Source organism: Nothobranchius furzeri, chromosome 19, assembly GCF_043380555.1.
Source record: "Nothobranchius furzeri strain GRZ-AD chromosome 19, NfurGRZ-RIMD1, whole genome shotgun sequence".
Taxonomy (NCBI): Eukaryota; Metazoa; Chordata; class Actinopteri; order Cyprinodontiformes; family Nothobranchiidae; genus Nothobranchius; species Nothobranchius furzeri.
In genome coordinates this window covers 15,811,092-15,824,144 of record NC_091759.1, presented here as the reverse complement: position 1 = coordinate 15,824,144, position 13,053 = coordinate 15,811,092, and the positions used below count along the sequence as shown (strand labels likewise).

General features: G+C 42.2%; 1 protein-coding gene across 4 annotated transcripts in view; it reads right to left on the bottom strand.

Moving 5' to 3' along the window:
- Positions 1-394: 394 nt before the first annotated feature.
- The window catches only part of ptprua (protein tyrosine phosphatase receptor type Ua), a 323,447-nt gene continuing 310,788 nt past the window's right edge, over positions 395-13,053 (bottom strand). For all 4 annotated transcript variants that reach the window (XM_015973274.3, XM_015973276.3, XM_015973277.3 and 1 more), the window contains 3 exons: positions 11,536-11,693; positions 7,998-8,133; positions 395-1,569 (listed from right to left, as the gene is read on the bottom strand). In XM_015973274.3, the coding sequence (XP_015828760.1) occupies positions 1,507-1,569; positions 7,998-8,133; positions 11,536-11,693 (357 nt within the window). In that variant the 3' untranslated portion in view covers positions 395-1,506. The remainder of the gene's footprint in view (positions 1,570-7,997; positions 8,134-11,535; positions 11,694-13,053) is intronic.

Sequence of the window (13,053 nt, the reverse complement as noted above, 5' to 3'; positions counted from 1 at the left end):
CTTGTAATTACCAACATATTTTGTCCAAGCATGTGGAAGTTTTTATCTTGTGGCTTATTTAGTATCAGTTGGTTTGTGTTAATGTTAGCTTGTTGTTGTTAGCCCTAGCTACAGCAGGCTGTGGCAGGTTTATTTAATTATTATTATAATTTTTTTTACAAATTTGCAATTATGCTTTCAACTAGTAGGAGGGAGAAGCAGGAAACTCTTTAGTGCCGCTTTAACATTGTTTCACAGTGCATGGCAAGTCACATGTGACATCAGTATATCTTAATCAGTCCAAAAGCGTGAATACCCCAATTCATGTTGATCCCAAGCCCTGGTCATTCAGATTGATTATCAATATCAAGACAAAAAAGTCTAAAAAATAAATGAATAAATAAAAACAAGCCTGATAATTAAGAGCATATTTTATTTCTTTCCTCTTTCCGTTTATACATGGCTTAGAAAATGAAACACATTGAATAAATACAAATATAGAAAGCAACAGGGCTTTGCCGTACTCTCGCAGCAACGCATGGCCATCCATGGAGCTCTCTCAGGCTCAGCAAAGGGATTCATACTGCAGAATCCACTTAAAAGCAGACTCAGGTCACACTATGCAATGAAACACTTAAGACGGTGCATGCAGATGCCAAACCGCAACCCAGTTACAGACACAGAGAGAGAATGGCACATTGACACAGATGTTAGGGAACATCTAGAAACACCCAAGAGAAAGAAAAATAAAACATTTATATACATAAATAAAGAGAAATTAGTTCAGACACCATTCTGTACAGAAAAGTCCATCAGATGTTTCTTCCTTAGTTATTCTTCAGTAGTCGGCATCATCTCCGAAGAAGTTCTAATAGAATACAGTACAACAATGGGTGTTCACCAACAGCAGATTGCACCATTTACAATGTTACAAACACAAAATATCATCCAGTGAATGGCATCAACTGTAGTTCCCTTTGAGAGTTGATCCATAGTAAGGCAGGTTACAGTGGAGCTCTTTAACCCTCTCAGGCTCAAAGTAAGTTTTGATAAAAGGACGAACAACTAAGTCCTTCAGGGGTACTTCTGAGTAAAAAAATGCTCATGAAATACATATGTGGAGTAACCAGGTAGGTAGGTTTTAACGTTGCTAATCTGCAACGCCTGCCTCCAGACGGTTAAACCTGGTTGGTGAAGTGTACGTGCAGCCAGACTGCCTTAAACATGTTCTTATTTAAATCAGCTCAACTCCTGTTAAGAGTCCTCTGGTTTGGCAGTTGGAAAGTAGCACAGAACACAGCTTGGATCAAAGAGCTGAGGAAACGCAAGGAGAGTGCTGTCAGTGGTATGTTTTCCACTGACTTTCCTCCATTGGCCGTCAGGGCAGATACAATTTCATCCAGGCATGGCAAAGGTGAAAACCACAGCTGTATGTAAGGGCTAAGGAGGCAGGAGCACAGATCCAGGGAACAGGATCCAGGGTCCAGAAGTTTTCCTTGATGAGGGATGTAACGGCATGGATGAGTGCTATCTGACTTCCAAACAATCCAGGTACTCCTGGGCCAGTTCGTAGCAGAACCGGTACTGCTCCTGTAATAGAAGAATAAATTGGTTCTCAGTACATCCACTTTCACTCAAGCTTTTCTCTGCCTCTAGCTTCGGATTTTACCCAAGGTAAACACTTAGCATTAAAACAAGTGGTTTCAGCATTCGGTGGAACATAATTCTGTGCTTTATCAGAAAAAAGTATGACGTGTGAAACAGAGTGTGATTGTTAGGGAATTAAGCAACACCTCACTCCTGGAATTCATGTGTGCGTCACATTCTACAAAGCAAGAAAGGTCAGAATGACCATTAGTTCACTTTTAGACTCGTCAGATTTGGGCTCATTATCCTACCGCTGCAGGCCATCCATAAACGGTCTGAAACCATAGAAACCAAGGCAGATGTTTACAGACTCTTTTCTCATTATCACCTCTGCTTTTCATCAGGGTCTGAAACTGGTAGGGATGGAAACAGCTGCATGTGTAGCTTAGCTCAGAGACATACACAAACAAACAAATATTGATTTTGTATTTTTGGTCATAGTACAACACACAACTTGGGTGACAACTCTATTTGTCACCAGCCCTAACTGTTATTAATCATTTAATTTACTCACTCTTTCATGTGGGACTAACCCTAACCACACTTATTCTGTGGTATTCAGTTCCCCAAATTGACTGCATGAATCACTGAACCCTCTTACAATCCGTGGTACAGTCCTATGGTGCTTGCCCCAAAAGCTGCTTTCTACAAGACGCACTGTGGCCAGTAATGTTGCCATGGTGTGTCTTTTGGTGAGGCCAGAATATTGTAGCATTCGCACCGCCATGCTTTTGAATGCAGATCATATCATCTTGCAACAGATGGTGATGTCATGAGCACGTGTGGAAATTAAGCCAAACCCTGCTCGGAAACAATAAACACAGGCAGTCGGTTTCACTTTTGAGAACAGCATCAGCTGAGACGGCTAACTGGATTGATACAGAGATGAGCCTGAAGCTCAGATCACAGGACAGCTAGTTTTTAGAAAAGGTCGCCAAAAAACTTTAGGAGCAAACAAGTTACGTCTAGCTGGAAGGATGTCCGTGGTCCATGACAGACTGCCCCCACACCCCTTTATACCACCATTGCATAATCCTTTGTGAATAAAACAAATGAACGCACCACATTACCTCCACAGGCTGACAGCTTATGAGTGACCAAAGATGCCCTGATGCTGCCTTAACTTTGGAGCAAGTTGGCGCCGTTGTTTTGTGAAATGGGCTAAAGAAAGATGATTTCAAGCTGAGATTTTAACTTCTCCAAATTAGATACGGTCTGCTTTTTTCTTATCTAATGTCAAGAGTTGAATAACTAACCCACCAATTAGAAAATGCAAAGAAGATCAGCATATCAACAATCTCGGTTGGAGTTTGGCGTCAATGCTATTACGCTGCTCCCCAACAACCCAAAAGTCAATATTCCAGTATGGAAACAAAGCTCCTCCATATCACACTACTCTTTGGATGGCATGATCTCATCATCCAACGCATTATCACACCCAAAGCGTCAAATAATGACGCGTGTGACCAAGCTTCAAAATATGACGATTAGGGTGCCCCAGCGTGTCGGGAGAGCGCTGGGGCAGAGCGTCGGTATCTGACGCCCGTGGTGAGACGGACATTTGACCAACTTATGAACTACTTAACCATACCCTCACCCCCATTTTAACCTTAACTAGCTTGCACATGCAAAGCTTAATTGAAAATTACTGAGTTAAGGTTAGGATGGGGGTGAGGGGAAGGTTAAATCACTAGAGGTTCGAGGAATAATGTCCGTGTCACCGCGGGCGTTGGATACTGACGTTCCCGGTGACACGTGTCCCTCTCCCAACGCGCTGGGGCTCCCTATCGCCGGGGACACACTGGCCGCCGAAGCGCCGGGAGGCGAAGCGCTCACGAAACTCAGCCACTTTTCGCTGCTCCTCAGTTCAGACCAGACGCTTGTTTCTCCGCTCTGGTCGAGGCGTGCCTCGTAGTTTTTCTTTTAACCACTTGGTGTCCTCCATTTCCTCTCTGCTCTTTTCCTCGACACTCCCCTCCCCCTTGCTGTTTGTGTGTGTTTGTCCGCGTGTGTGTGTGAACCTATGGTGTGAACCAGTTGTTAATAGCTGGCCTACGACTTTCTGCCTCTCTGTCCCGTATGCTCCAGTTGAAAGACACCCAAGACCACACCCCCTTCACATGGTCACACACACACACAAGTTCGCTGTGTGTGTGTGTGTGTGTGTGTGTGTGTGTGTGTGTGTGTGTGTGTGTTCGTGTGGTTTTTATGCAGTCTGTTTACGAACACATTTGACTATCGCGGAAGTGTATTTTGAAATGCTTTATTTTGTTAAATTTACCGGCCTGCCTCTTATGTCTAGGTTTGACTTCCTGCCAGAATTGACGCGGTTCACCCGCGGCTTGCGAAAAAAATTGTGCAGATGCCGAAACGATCGCCGCAAAGCGCGCTTCGCTTGGGTGGCCCATGTGGTCTATAGAATAGGATAACAAGGGCGCCGAATGAAGGCGGTCCCCGTTTTGCGGCGCTTCGGCGGCCGGTGTGTCCCCGACGTAATCTGCATATTTTGACGCTTGGTCACACGCGTCATTATTCAACGCTTTGGGTGTGAGAATGTGTTGCATCATCACACACATGGTCCTGCTGTTTTCACTTATTTTACAAGCACGGTTAGAGTAAGAGTCTTATTTAAGAATACATTTGCCATCTTAAAGCCAGGAGCACTGCAAATACCTTAGAAATGGGGAACTTTTGATTCTCCCCCAAATTATTGCATTGAAACTTTGTTTTGAGTCGAACTTCCTGGCAACTTGTCGTGGAATAGAGGGCTTACTGCAGGGCTCAGTAGTGAACTTGACATATTAAGTTTTGCAAACTGTTTTAATCATTCAGAGCAGCTCTCAACAGCCAGTCTCCAAGTTTGGTGAATTCTGAATCTGTCTCCTGGTCAGATAAGCCGGGATTGTTGACAGACCCTGGGATATGCACACAGTCCTAATGCTCTGATCTCAGCTGAAGCTCTGCCGTGACATAAATGTATTTCATCAGTCTGTTTTCTGTACTCAGTAGCGGTTTTAGGCACGGGCAGACAGGGCAGTTGCCCAGGGGGGCATTTTTTCATGACACAAAAGGGGCGCAGAAGCGCTGAGTAAAAAAGAAAAAAGAAAGAAATCTGCGCCGCACCGAGGTTTTCTATTATCTGTCATATCACAGAGTCTGGATTGGTAACAGCAAGTAGGCGCCCCCTGCAGCTGTAGGCGCTCCTGCTGACTGAGAGGGTTCAGGTGCTCCGTGCGTGTATGAAGAAGAGGAAGGGGAGGGGTGCGGCGGGGGAATTCACCTCTGGGTCTTTCCCAAATGAAATGAGCGGGTAGGGGCTGAATCAACTGTATTAACATGGCTAAAGTCAGGCCTAGTCCACACGTAGCCGTTTTTTTTTTAAAAACGAATATCCGCCCCTCCAAAAACTTGCATCCACACCACCTCGTTTAAAAACAAAACTCTGTCCACACGTACCCGGATAAATACGTTGTTAAGGACATGCCAGACCTGTAGGCGGCAGTACTTCCCCCGTTCTTAACCTCGTCCTTCGTCTGTGGTCTTCCGCAAGGAGCAGTAATTCCACTTGCAAAAACAAACAAGCAGAAAGCGCTTGGACAATTGATAAAGCGAGCGCAGCTCTGAGGGCATCCATGCTGTCGGCTAGTGTAAACACAGGTCGCACACGTGATGTCAGCATTTTTTGTCGTGGAAAGTGACGTTGCGGACCTTAAAACTACGGTTTTGTCTGTCCACACGCAGACACCCAAAACGGAGAAAACGCAGATCTTCACTTTGGCCGGAGTTTTTAAAAAGATCCGTTTTCGTGTGAAAAAACTCAGTTTTCGTGTGGATGACAGGCCAAAACGTAGAAAAATATCTACGTTTTGGCAGATCCCCGGCTGTGTGTAGACAAGGCCTCAGTCACATCTTGATGTTCTTCTATTTAATGCACATTTCATTCATAATATCATAAACACAGGCCTATCATTCTTTCAGATTTTTCTGAATTGTGTGAAATGGCCGAATAAAAAAAGGAAAAACAAAACGATTTTGTGGTCACCCCCCCATCAAGGTCGAATTGTTTAGTCCTGACTAAAGGAAACTTATTGAGTCAAGAGCCAAACAGAAGAGATGAACATAAAAAGGCTAAAACCACCAGGTGCCCGATTCAGGAAAAAAATAGGCGCTCAAAGGGGGCCTCGCCCGGGGAGTAATTCCATGTAGAACTGCCACTGTCTGTACTTAAAACATACAAATTGTTAGCAAAAATAACTTTGCTTCAGATATTTCCTAACCCTAACTAACATTCAGAAATTCCTGTGGGTGTGTTGTCCCCAGCCAGTGTTGGTAAAATGCCACCATCCGCTCAACAACAACAAAAATACTTCACTACATAAACCCACACTTTATTTTCACATGTTTTATGAATTATTATTAGTAATCAAGTTGTTATTTATTAAATAATGAGATTTAGGGCAGTTGCTTAGTCAGCTCAATTATTGTGCCAAAGTGAGATTCCTAAGTGTGAAGCTTGTTTTCAAAAACATCCTTCGTTACATAACTCCAGATCTTTAAATGTGTGGAACACTGAAACAACATTTTTTAATTGTTATTTCTGATTATAATCAGTCATTCAGAGTTTTTCATGCAGGCTGAACATGAAAACAGTCTCCTACACCTAGCATTAGCTTCTGATAGAAAACAGACCTAACCCTGACAGATACGTTGCACTGTCACTGAATATTCTTGGACTCACCCGTCTTGATTCGTGACGGGAAAGGCTGTTGGTTTAGTGTCCAGGCGCCGCATGCATCAAAAAGTCGTAAAAAATTCCTAAATTCGTTCCTATGAATGAAATTTAGACTGTTTGTACGAATGGTCAAAATGCTGATTTATGAAACATGCGGTGGTCTCTTGTACGCATGTTCCTCTACACTGGTCTGATGAAGAATCCCACCTGTGCGTCTCCAGGTGCTCGTCTCTGTTCTCAGTCATTTACATACAGAAAGACCCTCAATTAACCATATTTGGTTGGGTGTTTTAGCACCAACAATGTGACACAGCTGTTTTTCCACTGAAATAATTATTTATTGGGTAAAATATTTTGCGGATGAGAAACATGTGTGGATGACTGAGACATTCGGTGTTGCGGTTCCCCTGTTCTACCTCTAGATGCTGTTCCTACGCATGGTCAGAAGTTTTCTTATATTTGGGAACATTTTCACGCACAGGTACAAAAATGATGAATACCACACAATGTGTAAATTAGTTCCTACGCACGATACACGCACAGATCTGTTCGTAAGTTTGGTTGATAGGCACGTTGAATTGCCTCCGTGTATGAAAATGTGCTACCTTGCCTTACCCTGATACATGAGGCTCCAGGAAACAGCAGAGAATATCTCAACTAGTAGAAGCTAACCGTTAATTATGTTAGCAACTCCACAACATGGCAGAACTCTTCCAGGCTTGTATTATTTGTGGAGATAAAACAACAGTGTTGCAAAGCAAACAGAGTCAATGGTAGAGCTGTGTTGCTGTTAGCCAATCAGAGGTGAGATGTCCAAACAGCAGGAAATATAGCAAGAAATAAGACTCCAAATACTGCCGTCTGAATCTCTCCTTTGATCTAGCTACCTTCTAGATCAGAGTTTCTCAACCCTGGTCCTCAGTACCCCCTTGTCCTGCATGTTTTCCATGTCTGTGCTACAGCACACCTGGTTCACATAGTTGCATTGCCTCCTTAGGATGACATTAAGCACTGCAGAAGCCTGTTAATCAACCATTCATTTAAGACAGGTGTGTGGAAGCAGAGAAACAATGCTGTTGGAAACGGCAACATAGAAAACATGAAGACACAGAAGGCATTCGTTCTCACTAGACCACTGCAAATGTACTGATTAAACAAGTGAACTACACCTTTAAAAATATTCATTTAATATCAGATCTAATCTCAGCTTGTTCAGTAATTCTATACAACACTTAACTAAGGGATACAAATGATGATTAAAAAGTCTCAAAAGGTTTTATGTGTACAACCTAAACAGGAGCCAATCGTTTTATAATGGCTAAATTGATCTAAGCACAATTCCGTATTAGTGAATAATTAACACTACTCGACACAGTGGCCACCCCTATAGATTTGCTAGCCCCCACTGGGTGCACTTGCATAATATTCTTGATGAATAATGATTTAAGTGAGATGAGGGCAAGTTACATTGTCTATTCATTTATGCTGATGACATTTTTTCATTCATCAAAGTGTAACATATTTCAATGAACTGGGTTTATATCAGGAGATCCCACTTGCTTTGTGTTTTATATAGAAAGTAAATTAGTGTGAGTTACTCTGCTGTAGCAAAGATAGATAAAGACGGCTGCTTGCTCACCATTGTCTCCACCATGTTTGGCTTAGAGTTACGCAGAGTTTTGGCAGCGAAAAACGCATCCACCATACTGTGGTGTCGAATCATTTCCAGGATCATGGTGCAGGCACAAAATGTACCGCTTCGACCACCGCCATTCCTGCTCCACCAGAAACACACAAAACCAAACAGATTAGAAGCAGACATGAGGAACTTAAAATATAAATTGTGCTTCTGCTCTGATAGCTTCTGAGAGGGAAAGCTGAGAGGGAAATGTCAGAAACTGACTGAGCACAGATCAAGCATGCTGTCAGGAAAAAGGCCAGTCGGCAGACTTTGAAGATGAATATCTGAGTAAAGTTCTCATTAAAACACAGGAGCTGGGATTTAATCTGAAAATAGCTATCTTACACCCGGCTTGACCCCCAGAGAGCAAAGTACCCTGACATGGCAATATTAAAGATAGATATTACTGTTAATTTCTCTGAGTAGAATGAGAGTTTTTTATAAACGCAGTCATGCTTGAAATCATGGCAGCAAGGTGAATACCGATGCCTGTGAAAGCATCACAAATGGTCTGCTTGGGATCTGAAAATTCAAATGCCCAGCCGTCTGAAAGCTATTTCAAAGGGATTTTTATACAGGAATAAAATTCATGAGAAGCTGATGAATTTATAATGCTGGGGCCTCACGTATGCATCACGGAGCTTTAAAAGCTCGTGTCAGTACTGCTTAACTTAGACATAGTTGTTTTTCTTTTACACACTTGCAAAACTGAAGACATCAAACAGTGAAATACAACATGTAGGTTTCTTAAAGTCAAAATTTGAATTAAGAACAAAGAAAAATACATAAAATTTCACATTTCCCAAAGTATTTTTTTGTTTACATTGATGTTAATTTTCATCCAATCTGTTTTCGTAAAAGGTGTTTAACATAATGGGCGTGTTTTACCCGCAAGCTCCCTTCCCACCGGCAGTGAAGCAAAGTGGCAGAAAAAGAGCTTCACGCGGTTGGTCCTGCGAGGTCACAAAACCACGGGGGAATTTCAACACCACGCGTGACTTTAGCAGTTCACAGGATTACAAGCAAGGAGAAAGATGACAGCATATTCTACTCTGGTTACCTCATTTACGGAGGTTTCACAGGAAAAGACAGACTTTTCTACGTAGCGTGATGAATGGCCTCTAATTTGTGACAAAGGTCACATTTTCCCAGCTGGGTCAAGCTGGGTCGACTGTAACTTTGCCCCACAGATTAAACACACCAGGAGCCGTGATGTCTGCTGAATATCATCCTTATCTGCTGCTGTTCCGTCCCAAGATGAAGGACACTTCAAGTTCACAATAATAATTTTAAATAATAATTTTAATAAACTCTTGACTTTATTACTGTTTATTACAATCATCATAAATAATCTCTTGGTTCAGTATAAATGTATTTTAATTACTGAAATGACTTATTATGCTTTGGGTATAATAATAATTATTGTTGGTGATCGGTGTTCAGCAAACCAGAAAGTCATCTCGCACGTTTAACCAGCCTCATTCAGAAGGGATATCCAGGGAAAAGGGTAAAATCATCTCGTATGTCTTTACTCATGACCAAGCTTTCTGACGCTGAGAGGGCGTGTTCTGAGGGTTTTGTTAAAACTAAAAATCCCACAGCAAAAGTTCAGTTCTTGAACCATACCAGGAGACGAGGGGCAGCCGCCCGAGTCTCTACTAAGCATTCTGTCACGCCGATAGAACTGCTTTAAATAAACGCACCTGTAACCAGCTGACGCAAAACTCCTTCAGAGTTATTGATTTTGAGACGCAAATAGTTTCATCAGTCGTGTGACCCACGGAGACATCTCAGGACCGATTTGGTCACACCAAGGTCCTTCTACCAACCTCGTGCCTGGAGGAAACCATCTCCACCTGACATCTCGGATCCAGAAGAGGGTCTCCTGATACTGGGTGAGGTAGACACTTTTGACAGATTGCGTCTGTATGCTGTTATCTCTAAGAAACAACTCAGTTGGCTGTAAAACAACTTCCCACCCAGAACGCTTCTCTCGCTGAAAGAAACCTTCTGATATTCATTCACGCATCCAAAAACTCGCATTTTCATTTTAGCTTCCATTCAGTCACAGGTTTGCCTTTAAAACAAGTTTGATATCAAATTGTCTGTTCAAAAATTGTCATTTCAAATTGTCATTTTTAAAAGTGTTGGTAATAAATTCTTAACTTTAAAAACTTGACTTTTTTTTAAAAACTTTTTTTTAATTAAACACAGAATGGTGTATATTTTTGGTTATTGAAAAAGCAAAGATTCCTTTAACTTCTGATTAAATAAATAAACTTTGCTATTAAATTTAATTATCTTAAATTAAACATCAATCTTTGGATTAAAAATAGACCAAGCTCATTGGCATATGAACTTCTATCGAATATATAATATCCTAGATATTGATATATGATAGAAGCTTCATTGTTAACTCGTTTGGATCTTTTCTCAGAATCTAACAAAGCTGATAGCAAACAGTGTTGATTCTAGTATGTAGTAAACACGCTACATCTATCTAGTTAAGCAACTGGAAATCTCCACGTGAGTTTTATTCAGAAAGTTTCCCTACATTTTAAACTGCTTTTGTGTCTGACTTCCTGTTTGACCCAATTTGAACTGCTGAGCTTGATGCATTCTGGAAGCAAAGCAAATAAAAAAAAGACTCCAAGCATAAGCAAAGCATTCCTACACTTTTAGGACACTTCCATTATGTTTCTCGGCCGGTGAAAACCCACCCATGCACAATAACTGCGACTAATTGCTTACTTATTTCATGGATGTTCTGCTTCTGGTGGAAAGACCCAGTCAGCCTTGAGAAAACAGGCACCCAACTAAATCAATGCACTGGTGAAGGGGTCTTGTGTGGAGGAAGTGGATTGGCCTGCAGAGTTTTCACTTCAGTCTGCTAAAACACATCTAGGATGAATCAGACCACCTCATCCAAATCAGTGCACAAGCTCACTAAAATGCTTTGGGAACAATAATCCAAAATTCCATAGAACTCACTCCGAAACCTTGTGGAAAACCTTTGCAGAAGAAGGTTGTGCAGGCCAGTCAAGTTCCTCCATAACACATCGCTCATCCATGTTATTATTAGTTTGGTGGTGTGTCCCAATATTTGACCATAAGATTTTTATCTAGTACTTTAGAAAATCAGCTGTTTGTCTCAAGGTGTGATCCATGTCACCCCTTCTTGCCGTTGCCACCAGACATGAAAGCATCGCAAAACAGCCGTGAAACATACAACGCTGCAATTAGCCGGTGTTATAGTAGTGCAGCTGTCTTTCTTCTTGCTTGTTATTGTGTGGACTTCTCAAATCACGAGTAGTGTTGCAATTCTCCCCTGATTTTGTGACGTTGAGGCGGTGTGGATCCCTTTCCCTCGTGTTTCACTTGTGAAAGGCTCCCGGTTGGGAATGCGCTTGCGGGTAGAACACTACTATTATGTTACACGCCACCTTCACGACCATTGGAAGGAAGGGTTCACAGGAGTGAGTGTAAAAGATCTTACAGGCAGTGGACAACAGTGCGGCCTTCTCCACACTCCCTCTGCCAGTTGTGAACTTGAGCCAAAAGGCTGAGGAATGCCTTCTTGGACTCAGGAACATCACGGTACGGTGACCAACGTAGGAACTGGAAGTGGCGCACCACAAGCTGGCCCTCCTGAAGCTGTATGAAGGAAGAAATAAAGTCAAAGGCAGAGTAATCTCTCAGGGTTACAAATTAGATGCACATCCCAAACTCATTCAGAGGACTATCTGGAAATCTACAACGGGTGTTCTTCACTTCCAGTGAACTGTTGCATCTGTACCGTGAAATAAATTCTACTTATTAAATCAAATTGAATCATAAACTACCAAACCACTAGAAAGGCATCTTTGCCACGTGCTTTGATCCTGATTTATTAAGACCCAAAGCCAGCAGAAGCCTCTGAAGTCCTGACCCTGAAAACATCCCTCAATCTTTTCTTATTTTCCTTATTTTTTACACTGCCTGGTCAAAGTCGGACTGCCTTTGTTGTGTCTTAACTTTCTATTTGTAGGGTTCCGATGTGGAATGTGTGAGCAGTCTGAACCGTCAGAGTCAAAACTCATGTCCACGATGCAACTGAGTAATTATTTACTCAGGACTGTTTCTTTCAGCTCTGGTTTGTAGATGTTCCATAAGATCTGAGTAGACATGGAAAATGGACTCACTGATGTGTATTACTTCTCCTAAGCTTATTAAGTGTTGCATCAGTTTTATTCACATTTCTAATGGATTTTGTTGGAAAGGCTTGGGACCAAACCAATCAGAAGCTGAGTGCCTACTTTCAGCTTGTTTCAAAATACCTACCTACCACCCGGTTTTCTGGAGTGAGTGTCTACCTTAGGGATCTGTTTTGGATCCACTTCCTCTTGCAATGGTACATGGCCTGTATTTGTATATCACATTCAAGGGTTCTACAACCGCCCGATGCACTTCACAACACATACAGTCACACACACATTCACAGGTGCTGGTTATGAGCTACAATGTCGCCACTGATGAACTTTTTCATTGATGAAAGCGAGTCTGCTGAACTCTGGCCCCACTGGTCCTCCCGACCACCACCAGCAGACAATGCCAGTTAAGCGTCTTTCCCAAGAACACGACTGCAATACAATGAGCGGGACTCAATCACCCAACCCTCCGGTTATGAGATGGGCACTTAAATCCTCTGCCACTGCCGTCCTGATATCAGACGGGAATATGAAATGACCAGAAAGATAACCGTGGTTCCTGGAATTAGAGGTCCAGACTTTGTAACATGTCTTTAGAAGTAATTTAGTCTGAAGCTAGCGTGGTATAAATACGTATCAGGCTAAAAGGTTGGGGGTTGCATAGTGGCAACACACAATGCAGAACATGCAACACATTTGTGGCATTTTACAATAACCAAGTAAAAAGGACTCGAGGGTACAAAAGAGGGTTCTCTAATCAGGATATGACAAATAGAGCAATTTAGGATATTTCAGTCTAAGTTCTGGGCGCAAAGTAAAGACCTGTG